Below are 13,960 nucleotides of genomic sequence, written 5' to 3' on the forward strand. Positions count from 1 at the left end.
CTGGCCCATCGTTCTTTCCATCATTTTAAATTGCTTTCCCTGCTAAATGACATCAGCTGCACTTATCAATTACATAGCAGTGTTCTAGAAGAGAACATCAGCTGCTTTAAAGAAAACAACATAGCATATAATCTAGGCATGTGATAATGCCCAAATAAATGCATATAAAAATTGGAAAAATCCAAATAAGCTCCAATTTTGAGTTAATGGTATAATACTGATGTCGATGGTATACATCATTTAGACAATGCCATTAAGTTAAATAAGAAATTAATGTAACAGGAAGATGAGCTAAAATATTTACTCACTTACTATGCGTAGAGTATAACATTAAAACAGCCAAAATGGGAGAGATGCATGATGTGGTGGGTTCTTTCCAAGACTAGAAGAGGTGGTGACAGAGTCACTTCTGAGCCAAGCTCTCCCCAGTGCTCATTGAACTTGTTTTCTACACCTAGGTCACTGCCACCATCTGCTCCTTCCACAAAGTTAGAACCCTCAGTGTGACCACTGATTCTCTGACCTCCAGCCTTCACATAATGGCTAAAAGTGTGGGCTCTGGTTTGGGACCTGAGTTTAAATCCAGACTCCCCCTTTTCTAGCAGCATGGCCATGAGCAAGGTACCTAACCTCTCTCTTAAGTCTTAGTTCCTTATAGTTTTCAGCCTCTCAAGACAGCTTTTAAGATTAAATGAGAAAGACAGATGTTTAGAGGTCCTTGGAATATATAGTTAAGACCCTGTGAGCATTAGACATGGTGATGTTGAAGGGATAGGGAGGAGAAGAGGAAGGGTCAGGCTCCCTTCCTTCTCTCCTGACCTATGGGTCACCAAAGCCTCTTCACTGTGTTCCCCAAACTTCTCTCAAACCTTCTCCTTCCATCCCCATTCCCCTAATTTAGGCTGAGATATTGCAACTCCTCCCGACTATGTATACTCAGTGACTCATGAATAACTTTCTAAAGGAGATCTGATCTTCCACCAGCATGGCCTAGAGGATGCAGAGAGTGGTTGGTGCCTGATGGCTTGTGATTATCTATGTATCTATCTAATTGCCTATTAGGCTCAAATTCCCCAAGGCAGGATTTGTGTCTGATTCAGGTTGAGAGTCCCCAGATTGCTGGCCTCATGGAGTCACTCAAATAAAATACATTGGTGTGTTTAGATCTTGTCATGGTTGGTCTTTCTGGTCATTCAGCCCAAAGGTAATTTTCTCAGCCAATCCAAATCATGTCCAATTATATCGGATTGAATTCTTCATTTGATCCTTATAACAGCCCTATGCGAAGGGATAATTGTCACGTGTAATTTGCCGGTGGCCTCAGCTAAAAAATAAAGGTCTTAAAAACATATCATCTTCCTGGTTGTCATTCTAGGGTTGTCCTTTCTGCTTTGTGGAGTGGATGTGGGTATTTTGTAAGTTCATAGTAACTCAGTCTCTCAGAGACCTTGCAGCCATTAGAACACTCAAAGGGTATTTCCACACTTCAGGGAAGGTTTGCATACCCCTCATCCAACTTTTGTTTTGAGAAGCAAGCTGTGGGTGATCAGAGTCCAGGATGGGACTGAGGAGACAGATTGTCACTGTTCAATTTTGGCATCACTTGTGGGGCCACACCTTTTCCTGAAGTCAACTTCCAGGATACAGGGACATTGAGTAGGGAAAGTTACTACAACCCTCTGTCCCCATGTCTAGATTCATCCAGAGTGACCATGTGGTACAGCAGATCTGGTGCAGTGTCCATCAGACTCTGCACAGTGTTTGAATGTAATGTCTGATTCATAAGATCAACTAACGTTTTGTCTGTGTCTGTGGTTGTCTAAAGTGATGCAAGTTTGTGTGATTTCCTTGTGATGATCCCATTCTAACTGAACTGGGGCTAAGGGTTGATGTGATAACCTGTTTCAGCTTTGGTGACTCTTGTTCATTTGTGAAATATCCTCTACACCCCATTGACAAGAGAGATTCACTCAACTGCCTACTTACCACCACCACCACCACCACCACCTCCATTAGAATGGACCCCCTCCACACTGCAGCCAAAGTTATAATCTGTAAACAGGTCTAAGCATGGCCCTCCCTTTCTTCAGACATCCAGTGGTTGGTTCCATAGGATAAGATTCTAATTCTTCACGCTGGCAAACAAGATTCTTAAATTCAGCTGAATTCTTCAGCCTCGTTCCATTCCTCCCAGCATCCCTACCCATTAGCCTTGTCATTCTGTGAGCTTTCTTTGCTCTTGATTTCTCTGCCTTGCACACATGACCCATGAGAATGAGCTCAGGCTGGGACATATTGGGCCTAGGGTTAGCAGGAATGAAACAGAAATTGGAAAAAGGGAGGAGGGTGAGATGTAATCATACAGTGTAAAAATGAGTACTGATGGAAGACATTTTCTTTATTTTCATGTTAAAATGTTCATGGGGCAGGGGCAAGAAATATTTGAGGGAGGAGAAATATATAGCAAATATGGCATTTTGAAAGGCTAATTGGGTTTGGAAGAACATATTGAGATGATATTCTATTATTGTCAGAAATAATGCTTTACAGAGAGGCTATTTGTGAAGCAAGACCAGTTATTATTGATGGATTGATGTGCACATAGGAATATGGAAGCAATAATGCAGAATACAGTGCCTGCAGAAAGATGTCAATCAAACATGAAATTAGAGGAGCAAGAATGAATGAACCCCTTTTGATTTGACCCTGCCTACAGGATTTGACCTGTAGGACCCACATAAACAGATCCAGGATTATTTAACCAAGTCTAAAGTGTGCTGTGGATAGTTTGATGATCACATTGTCCCTCAGAATGGTCTGATAATTACTCTTAGAATTCAAGAACCAAGACAAGCCTGTCACTCAGCAAGCATATGTCTCAAGTTTTAAAATAACATTCTAATTTCAGCATCTTTCTGTATCCCCACAACTCAGTGAATAATCTTGTAATCCCAATATTTCACCATTGAAACTATAGTCTACTTACTTCCCATGGAAATGTGACAAAATTCTTTGCTCATACCATGAGTCCCAATTTGAGGTTTGGGAAACATGATGGAGAGCCCTATGGAATGAGCTCCAGAAATAGAGAAAGATATTTTATGAAGATTATTCCATTCTGCTTCAAAGTTTGATTTTTTTTTCAATGCAAAATAAAATTTTCCCAACAGGAACATGGGGGAGGGAGTGGAAAAAGCCAAAAGATCTTAAATGAGTAATGGAAATTCTTTGGGGAGATAATTCAGGAAAGACAGAGTTCCTTTAAACAAGACTAACTGTACAAAGAGCACTCCATTATTTGGAAGCTTACCATCTTCTTTGTTGGTGTTTCTGGCCTTTTGCTCCAGGAAAAGCACTTTGGGGTAATCAAGCAAAATTCCTGCTGCATGACTCTCCAGAGCCAGTTATCAGTAAAGATTCAGATCTCAGACTATTTAATTTCCTAAGAAATTAAATAGTCAGGGAACACGACTTTGGGGTGGGATACTTTGCTATGTACTTGTAGCGTCTATAATTTGGAACAGAAGATTTGGAGGCCAACCTCAATTTTAAGTGTGGTACTTAAAAAAAAAAGATTCCAAAAAAATTCTTCATTTGAAATGTACAGCATGGAGCATCCTTGGCCTCCCATAGTCCAGTAAAGATTCTCAGAACAACTTCACTGTCCAACCTGTAAAAAATAGATTTCTATCCCCTATCTCTTCTCTGTTCTTTTCCCTTGTGTTATTTTTCTCCTGATCACTTAACCACCACCAAATGTACTGTTTTATTTACTTCTTTATTGTCTGCCGCCCTCACCCTGCCCTTGGAATGTATATTGTCACAATAGCAAAAAAAAAAAAAAAAAAGACAGTTTTTACCCAGTGTAGGTGTTCTGTGAATATCTGTTGAGTGACAGCAAGCATGAACTCGCTTATCTGCCAGTGCAAGGGCAGCAGGAATATCAGTTTGAGTCCTGCCAGTAGATCTTCAGTTGTCCCTCTCCCTTGGTCTTCTGGGTGCTTCTGGTACATGCTACAAGAATCTCTTTTGTCTTACCTCTTTGCAGAGCATTGGCTGTGACGACTACCTAGGCTCCGATAAAGTCGTGGACAAATGCGGGGTATGCGGAGGCGATAACACGGGCTGCCAGGTGGTGTCTGGGGTGTTTAAGCATGCCCTTACCAGCCTGGGATACCACCGAGTTGTGGAGATTCCCCAAGGAGCCACAAAAATCAACATCACCGAGATGCACAAAAGCAACAACTACTTGGGTAAGTTTGGTCTTTTTCCAGAGGAAATCATCTGTCACTGCAGGGTTGAAATTTTCCTTCCAGGGTTCTGAGATGGACATGGTGGTATCCGGAGGCCTTGGGACATTTAGAAAGTTCCACTGGGGAACCCCCAAGCACCACCTGGCCTTCCCCCAAATGAGAAAGAGAGGGAAAATCCTTCTTGCAAGTAAATGTAGGACATAGATATATTTAAACCAGCCGTTGTTCCACCTGAGAGAAACATGGTAATGACTACACTGACCCTCTGAGATGGGAAGGTCTCTTTATAGAACCAGTAGGTCTGCTGGTCTTCATTCTGTTGGGGAGTGAGGTGGCCAGAGGCAGTTGAAGATGCTGGAGGTCTAAAGCCGATGTCCTTCTCTTCTTTCTTTCTGCTTCATGGGCCATTAGTGGTATGTGTATCTTCCGGACAGCTGTAGAACCCTTCAGCAATCATGTTGAGCAATATCATCAATATTGAAGGCTGTTTTTAATCTACTCTCCTGCCAAAGGAGATCTTCATTGATATTTACTTTCAGGTTTCCAGGCCATTTACATTCCATCTGGTACAAACCAGTCATAAGAATTTGATTTTGCTGATTTCCAATTCGTGTAAGCATGTACAAATCAGTTAAAGAGATAATATAAGGAAGCCATTTTTAAAGTCCTTAAGTGAAGAGCAATATTTTTTATTTTTAATTATTCATTGATTAGGAATTTATCTAACACAAACTATGTGCCAGGCAATATTCTTAAGGTTCTCCGTGTATAAAATCTTGAACCCTCTCAACATCCCTAGGGCATAGGATCTCTTCCCAGCCCCATTTTACAGATAAGGAAAAACACACAGGTAGGTTATTGCAACTTGCCAAGCTCACACAACCAGAAAGAAGTGGAGCTGGGATTTGAACCCAAGCAGTCCAGGTAGGGTAGTCTAAAAGATAACACCCAAGAGCAGTTTCAGCATACAATATTGATTGCATCCATTGAAAGACCATTAATTTTTCAACTTTCAAGTACCAGAATCACCCCAGAAGATAATTCCAGACCCAGGACCTCCACCTTATTCTGCAGTTCTTCCTTCCCCGCCCAGCCAAATATAGACAAAGCTAACTCCACTTGATTTTATTGGCTGGAGGAGGAAGGATGGCAGATGTGTCTCTGAGACAAACCCAATTAAAGCAGAAAACTGTTATATTTGCTCTGGCAAATCCAGGAGCCACCAAAATGGCAGAATGCCTAGTTTCCCAGTGAGTGGTTCATATGTTATTTTTAATAGCAAGAGAAAAAAAATACTCATTTCTTTTGTACTTTTTTTTTTATGAGATCATATCTCAGTAAACATCCTGTCTCCTAGAACGGAAATTGTCCTTCCTGGGATGATTTGAAGTGCGATTGTATTCAAATGTTCCCACAAACAATGCCACTTTTGATTAGCTTTGTGTGTGATAGCAGATTTTCCCTGGCTGTACTTGGTCCTATTCCATAAGCACTTTTCGGGTAGTATACTTGAAGACAAAATAGATATTCTGAGTGACTATCCACTAGGTGCCTGAACGGAAACAGCTCTCAGGGCCTTGGTGTTTCCATCTGGAGTATGGGAATCAGAATCTTAACCTCATTAGCAGTCGTGGGAATCAGTAGGATAACAGATGCTCAACAGAGCCCCTGACACTTGTTAAGCAGTCGGCACTGCCTTTCTTTTGTCTCAGCCCCTGTCAGGACGTCAAAACTTCATAAAATACAAATTCCCTCTCCCCATAAAAGAGATGAAGAAGGGGAAAAGAAAGAATGGAAGTAGCAATAGGAATGGGAGGGTGATTCAGGAAGTCAGGTTAAACTTTCCAAGCCCTTAGACCAGTGGGATGCACAAGAAAGCCACAGTGTCCATGACAGAGTTACATGATGCCACATGGGCTAGGAGAGAGCGGAAACGGCAGGCGGACTCTAGAGAAAGGAGACTCCGGGGTGACGAATGGAGCTTCCATTCTAACACCATGTCACCCAGGAGGCTCTGTTGAACTTACATCACCTGGATGCACCTGCAAATTGCATTTTCTGCAAAATTTGACTTCATACACAACATTGTCTCATCCATGTGAATAAGTTTATTCTATAGAATAGGCAATCTAAAGGATATTAATTGTTCACATTTTATATTGTCACTTTTAAAAATTGCACGACTTTTAACAAGTTTTTTCAGTTTTCCTGTTGTTTTCCAGAATTATCTTTAGTTATTTGTAAAAGCATTCAAACTTTCCTTGTGAACTAGCTGATATTCTTTAGTGACTGAATCCCTAAACTTGATAGCAATAGAAAATAGATTCCCATAAAAACAGTCCGACTTGTATCTTGTATTTTTAGTGCTAGAGATATAGGTATAATCATCTCATTTTTAAGAGATTTCTAAATTTTTCAATATTTAAATAACTTACCCTACTCATGTGGATAATGATAGTGCTCAAGTGCTCATACCATACACCATATTGAAGATATATAAATCTCTTCAATATATATATATATGATACTTTAGTCTCCAAAGCAATTTCAGGTGTATCTTCTGCCTTTTCAAACTGAACATTGTTTACTTTGCTTGATTAAAAAAGAATTAGGAGTTACTAAAATTACAATTATAGAGTTTGGGTATGAAAACTGTAATTTAAAAATCAAAAACAAAATAGAAGGAGGCATGTACATCAGAGATCTTGGCTTATATGTTAATAGCAATGGCACATTAAACTTTACTTTGAGTTTGGCCAACAAAATCAGACCTGCCAGCCTCAGATTCTGGTCCCTGCCCTATTATAGGAGGACTGGCCACACAGAGCTGGAGGAGGTGGTCAGCTCATTATGTCACGATGTTACTGTTTTCTCTGAGCAAATCTGGCATTTAGTGGCATGCACATTTTAGGAGATAGAATGTTTAATCATCTCATTTGAGCTTCAAAATTCTGTGTTTATTTGAATTTGTTTACATCCTCCAAAATTCAGACTGTTTAATGAGTTCTGGATTCTAGAACTCTCTTTTTCTGTTGTTAAGCTATGAATTCTCCCTCTGTGAATTATTCTCAATCCTGCTATTTGGGGGGAAAAGTTGAATCTGATTATTTAAATGATTGACAGTTTATATTACTTTTTTCTTCCTTAATAAGATGTTTTAAAATTATTTTAGCTGAACTATCCAAGTTTGACATAGTTCAGTCAGTTCAGTTTACTAATGTCATTATGCAACAGTTAAGAAATCAGACATGAAAGCATACCAAGCAGAAATTGATTATTCAGAACATTACCACCTGCCAACATGTTACATTGTCATAAAGTTGTAGACTTGGAAGGAATTTTTGAAGGTCTGTAAGCTTTTAAAAATAAATTGACAATACATTTACTTTTAAGCCTGTTCTCATAAAATTTTTAAACAATAAAAATGTTCAGCATTTTAAAAGGAAGAAGTATCATGGATCACCTATTATTTTCAAACTTTATTAGGTGAGCAGCTTTCTATATGGGGAAAGATTACAAGGTTTAAATAATGTGGTGTCTTAAGTCTGTTTGACAATTCATCCCAAGAAATTTTTTTTCATGTGTGTTGTTAAATTTTCAAATGATACAGCCAATCTAGAGCAAAAAGATAAAATCCCTCTTGCTGGGAATCCTACACTTGTTCTCTGTCCTCAACTGTAAAGACAAAGGTAAATAGCTACTGTTAGCAGCTCAGTGTGTCTTATCCAGCCCTTGATACAAATGAAAATATATATTTTCTAAAGTTGATATTATTATACCTATTTTTTTAAATTGCTACATTGATATCTTGGGTATCTTTTCATATCAATACATATAAAGCTGATTCATTGTTGTTGTTTTTTGTTTTGTTTTGTTTTGTTTTTGAGTGCAGAGTATTCTATATAGAAAATGTAATATAATGTATTTAGGTTCTTCTCTATTGGGGGATGTTTAGATTGTCTTCAGTTTTCTAATATTGCAAAAATATTTTAGTTTGGGACTCAAGATGGCAGGCTGAACACATGAGTGTTTCTTCCCCTTCTCCCAAGATTCCATCAAAATAAGACTAAAGGAAAAAAAATAGAGAGATATATAACCTATAATCAGCAGGCTGCCCAGAAAGGTGGCATCTATGCACAAATGATTGTAACAAATTTCTGAAATTCAGAAAGCAGATAGATGGACAAAGGTTCATTAACAGGACAGGGCCGTGGCATCACAGGCTCAGTGAGCAGAGGGCATTGTGCTGAGGCGGGACCTGTGGGACAGAGCTTAGGAGCCACTGAGCCTGGGAGGAAGGAGGTAATGTGGAAGGATCCATAAGCTGAAACAATTAAGCCATACCAAACTTTGATTTCTTCTGAAAAAAACTAAAGATGAGACAGGCACCCACACACACACAAAACCACACACACACACACACTCTCTCTCTCTCTCTCTCTCTCTCTCTCTCTCTCTCTCTCTCTCTCTCTCTCTCACACACACACACACACACACACACACACACATTCAGAATGTGGCATTTACCTCCTCATCAAGAAACTGAAGGAAGTAGGGCATTGGTGAGGAGTTGATGCTCCAAGTACAGACGTCAGTACTGGTTCTGGAATTGGAAAAAGGAGCCGTTACGATTGGGACCCCGTTTCCTCACTCTCTGGAACTTGGCCTGCTAACAAGGCCTAATAATGGAGTGAGGGGGAAGTTGTCAGGCAGCCTTCTCATGGTTCTTGTCTTACATATCAGTGGATAACTGAAAATAGCATGAATGAACAACTAAGGGTCATTAGACATTTTTTTTAAAGCCTATAGAATGAACAAGAAAACCCAAGGTAAATAACTGGAAAAGTTGTTTCTGGAAGAAACAGTGAGTTCTTGGAGAAGAAAAGTTAAAGAAAGGTTCTCTAACACGAAATGCTTCCATAAATATCTTAATACGTATATCCTTTCATACTTACATAAATATTTCTGTAGGATAGATTCCTAGAAGAAGAATTTGCAGGTCAAATGGCACACAAAATTCTGAAAGCTAAAGCAAAATTCCTTTCCAAAGTAGTTGTACCAATTTACATTCTCACCAAAATTATATAAAAGAGCCCTTGCTCCTCACCCTTACCAACATCAATGTGCTGAGTTTCCAGCTCTGTAAATTCTTTTTTTAAAATTTTTATTATTAGTTGTTCAATCTGTAAATTCTTTCTATTTGCATTTTTCTGATGGACTTTTATCATTCTTTGTACTCCTGTGAGCTTGCCATTTTGTTGCTTTCAGAATTTATTTTTTCCATATTTTTGTTGGTGCATTATAGTTGAACATGATGGTGGGAGTTGTTACATGCCATACTTGTACATGATATAACAATATAATTTGAGTTTGCCATTTTTAAGTTGTTTGTAGTTTCCTTACTAGTTTTAAGAACTTAGATATGCTATGAGTAATCACTTTCTGCTTATATCTATTGAAGGTATTATAGTCTTTGTCTTAGGTTACTGAAAATGTTTAATCTTTATGTAGTCAAGTCTGTCAATCATTTTTTATGGCTTATAGGTTTTATATTACTTAGGAATACCTACCTACCTCCAACATCATAAAATTATTCTCTAAGTAGTATTCTATTACCTTTATGGTTGTATTTTTGTATTTAAATATATAATGCATCTGGAATCAATTTTTGTTGTATGGTGTGAGGTAGAAATCCAACTTTCTTTTTCCAAATAGATAGTTGTCACAACTCCATTTATTAAATTTCTCCTACTAATTTGAAATGCCATCTCTACCACATATTAAATAAAAATATAATTAGATACACTAGTGGACTGTTAGTGTATGCTCATTTTATTTGTCTCTTCTGCTTTAGTACCATATTGTTTGCATTATTATAGTTTTGTAATATGTCATTCTTTTGTAGATCAATTCTCCGACCCCTCTTTAATTCTCTATCCAAATATTTTTTTTTCTTTTTTAAAACTTTTTTGTTGTTGTAGATGGACACAATACTTTTATTTTATTTGTTTATTTTTATATGGTGCTGAGGATAGAACCCAGTGCCTCACACATGCTAGGCAAGCTCTCTATCATTAAGTCACAACCCCAGCCCAATACTTTATTCTTTTCTGAAAACTTCTCAAAGATTTGTTTCTAAATATACTTTAAAATCATCTTATCAGAATCCATAAAGATTCTGTTGAGATTTTGATTGGGATTGCAGTAAACATATGGATTAATTTGAAATGGGAAATAGCATGTCTCCTATCATGTGTTCTTTAATAAAGTTTCTTCATCTAAACTTTGCATCTGTTTTATTAGGTTTGCTCCTATGGATTTTATAGTTTTTGCTTAATATGGTATACAACATCTTAATTTCCACTATATTTTCAATTAGTCATGTGGGTGTATGTGAAATCAGTTTCTTTTATATATTTATTTTCTATCTGAATGCTCTTCTAGGCTCTTTTAATACTTTTAGATTTTTAGTTGTTTGACTAAGAGATTTTAAGTGGCCAATCATGACATCTATAAATAATAGTATCGTTATCTTCCTCATTATTCTGCTTCTACTTTCTTTCTTGCCTTGTTGCACTTAGAAACTAAGACTCAAAACATCTTTGTAATAATTACCATAATTGACTTCCTTATCTGGTTTCTGACATTGAGAATGCTTCTAACAGATGTTTGCTTAGGTCTCTGATGGATGCCTTTATCAAAGCAAGGAATTTCCTTTCTATTACTAGTTTTTTACATATTTTTATTGAAAGCTTTTGTTTTCTCCTGAACATCTGATGATTGATCTTTAGTTGTCAGTTGATATGTATGAAATTAATGAAAGTTGCTTAGTATCAATACACTAAGTTTCCTCCACATCTGTTTTTGCAACAGGCCTTTCCTCCAAATGGAGCAGGCTGTGGCAGGTTTCCTCCCAGTGTGCATAGGCAAGGGGCAGACAGGTAAGCAGACGCAAAGCCACCATCTCTTAAAGAGATGTGAGGATTCCATAAGATAACACAAATTGGCCTAGCATGTGGTGGCTAAATAGAAGACAGCCCTTCTGCTATCCTAGTGTGAGAAGCATCCAGGATTATGGCAGCTCAGGTGTAAAAGAGTACACCTTTCTTCTCAGACATAAAAGCCACCTGATTCAACTTCATTGCTCTAGTTGAGCATCCTGGTGGCTTCTGCACTCTGTGTCTGTCTAGGAGGAGTTTCTTCTTCCCACAGAACAAAAAGGAAATAAAAGTAGTTGCTTGTTTGGTGTCTCTCTTGGGCTGACCTTATTTCAATCAGAAAATGCTCCTCTGGAGTATAACTGTATGGCGATGTGTTTTCCCTTTCACTTCAGACTGCAGCAGGGCTTTGAGAGGCATTTCTCTGCTCTTGCATCTATCTGCCTCCAGTTCTTGGCCTTTGAAATTGACCTTTGCAGAACTGCCATCAACAGATGGGTTTCTCTTTTGAACAAGTTCCTTAACCTTCCTGAGACTCAGTAACCTCATAGGTATGATCAGAAAACAATTATAATTTCATAGAACTTTAATCGTGTAAACACCTAGCCTCTCGTAATTGATAGTACCCCTATCTCCCTAGACCCTGGCTTCCTATTGGAATCACAGGAGGTATGATATTTGAGGCATGTTTGAAATATATCAATACCTGTGTGTCACCTGCATATTCATTTGGTGTGGGGCACAGCCTGGGTGTCAGGACGGTTTAATCTCTCAGGTCATTCCAATATTCTTTCAGAGTCGAAGACCATTTCCTTATGTCACTGGGTCTCATCTGGGGGTTATTTTGCACCCCGCATTACATTGAGTAATGGCTGGAGGCAATTTTGATTTTTCTAACTGGGGAACAGCAGGTGCTACTTTCATCTAGGGGATAGAGGCCAGGAGTGCCGCTAAACATCCTGCAATGCACAGGACAGCCCCAAACATCAATAGTGCTGAGTCAAGAAACCCTGGCCTATGTGGTCATCTAAGATCACTTTTGGTGCTGAAGCCTTATGGGTACTTATTTCAGAATGGGGTTTAAAAATGATAATAAAACACAAATGGTGTGAATATAGTTTGTATATACTCAAGAGACATGAAAAATTGTGCTCTATATGTGCAATATGAATTGTAATGCATTCTGCTGTCATATATAACAAATTGGAATTTAAAATTATAATAAATATCTAAGGTGCTGTTGGAATGATTAGTTATCTACCATTAAGTTTGTATCCATCCAGTCATTCTGAATTCTTATTTTCCAATCCAAGATCCCTCTTTCAGTTTACTTTCAGGATTTCACTCAATGGATTGGCTGGGACCTCTAGGTTTCTATCTCTCAGCAGCTGGGAAACAGCCCCAGCAACAGAAGCTCCAGCCTCAAATGTTTTCCATAGCCTGCCCTTCTGGCATTTGGAGTCTTTCTTGCTTTCTTAATACATGGCAGAAGAATCAAAGGAAAAAAGGAAAAGCAAAGAAAGTTTTTCTTTAAACTTATAAGACTTTGATCCTATCCCCAGTTTGGCACTTACCATATTTTATTGCACCTTATCTGTTTATAAGTTTGTGCTCTTCCCAGTGAGGCTGAGCACTCTTTGAAGACAAGCAGGCCAGCTTTGGACATCCCTTCTCTCAAGGACCCACCATAAGCTAGGAAATGTACTGAGTATTGAGGATTTGGAGATAAAGGCAGTGCTGGCTCTCCTGAGGCCCATGTGGGCTGTGTGGCCCATCTGCAGGGTCTCTGCTAGGACACCCTCAGCCCACTGTGGTCCTGAAACCCCATGCCTATTATTTTGCACTACTGTTGGAATCCTGGTTCCACAGCCTCATTTAGTCCTAACAACATTTATACAAGGTGGGAACCAGTGCTGACACTTTTGTGTCTTATAGGTGAGGACATCAAGCCAACATGACTGAGGGACCTGAGTATAAGCAATGGTTTGTGGATACTGGAGTCCGAACTTCACCCAAGTGCAGGCCTTGCTCAAGACCTACGTTCTACATCTGTTACCATGGCCTTTAGCAAGGAAAATGAAGCCAGGTGTCCTTGTTCTCCTCCTCCATCTTAGAAGAAAGACATGCCCTGATGGGCTCCTGACAGTCTTCTTGCCTCTGCACCCAGCTCCTTCCCTCCCCTCACCATTCCCTCACACTTGATTGAAATCATGGGTCCCACCTTTGGGGCTGACCCCACCATAGTTATGTCCTGGTCACCAGACTTTCACTTTCTCAACAGACTTCTTCTAGAACTGCTTCTAAAAGAACATCCAGCTCTTAAAAAGAATAGAACGTTTTGGAGAAATGAAAGAAATCCTGTGTTTTTACTTTTTCTATTGCATAAAATATACATAAACATAAAATTAACCATTTTAATTATTTTATATGCTAATTCAGTGGCATTAGGTACCTTCTCAATGTTATGCAAATATCAACACTATCCATTTCCAGACCTTTTATGTCATCCCAAAAGCTGTACCCAATAAGTAATGACTCCCTCCTCCAAGCCCTGAAACAGCCTCTGTTCTGCTGTTCCATGAGGGTGCCTATTCTAGGAACCTCATGCAGGTGGAATCACATACTGGTCCTTTGATTTCTGGCTTACTTTACACAGCATAATGTGTTCAAGATGCAGCCACATTGTGACATATATCAGAATTGTATTCTTTTGATGTACACACCACATTGTGTTTATCTGTTCGTCTGTTGATGGACACTTGGGCTCTT

At 38.8% G+C, this 13,960-nt stretch overlaps 1 protein-coding gene across 1 annotated transcript in view; it reads left to right on the forward strand.

Moving 5' to 3' along the window:
• The window catches only part of Thsd4 (thrombospondin type 1 domain containing 4), a 208,234-nt gene that overhangs the window by 102,874 nt on the left and 91,400 nt on the right, over nt 1-13,960 (forward strand). Inside the window, exon 2 of the mRNA XM_026387801.2 lies at nt 4,049-4,253. Within this exon, the coding sequence (XP_026243586.2) occupies nt 4,049-4,253 (205 nt within the window). The remainder of the gene's footprint in view (nt 1-4,048; nt 4,254-13,960) is intronic.

This window comes from Urocitellus parryii, chromosome 6 (genome assembly GCF_045843805.1).
Source record: "Urocitellus parryii isolate mUroPar1 chromosome 6, mUroPar1.hap1, whole genome shotgun sequence".
Taxonomy (NCBI): Eukaryota; Metazoa; Chordata; class Mammalia; order Rodentia; family Sciuridae; genus Urocitellus; species Urocitellus parryii.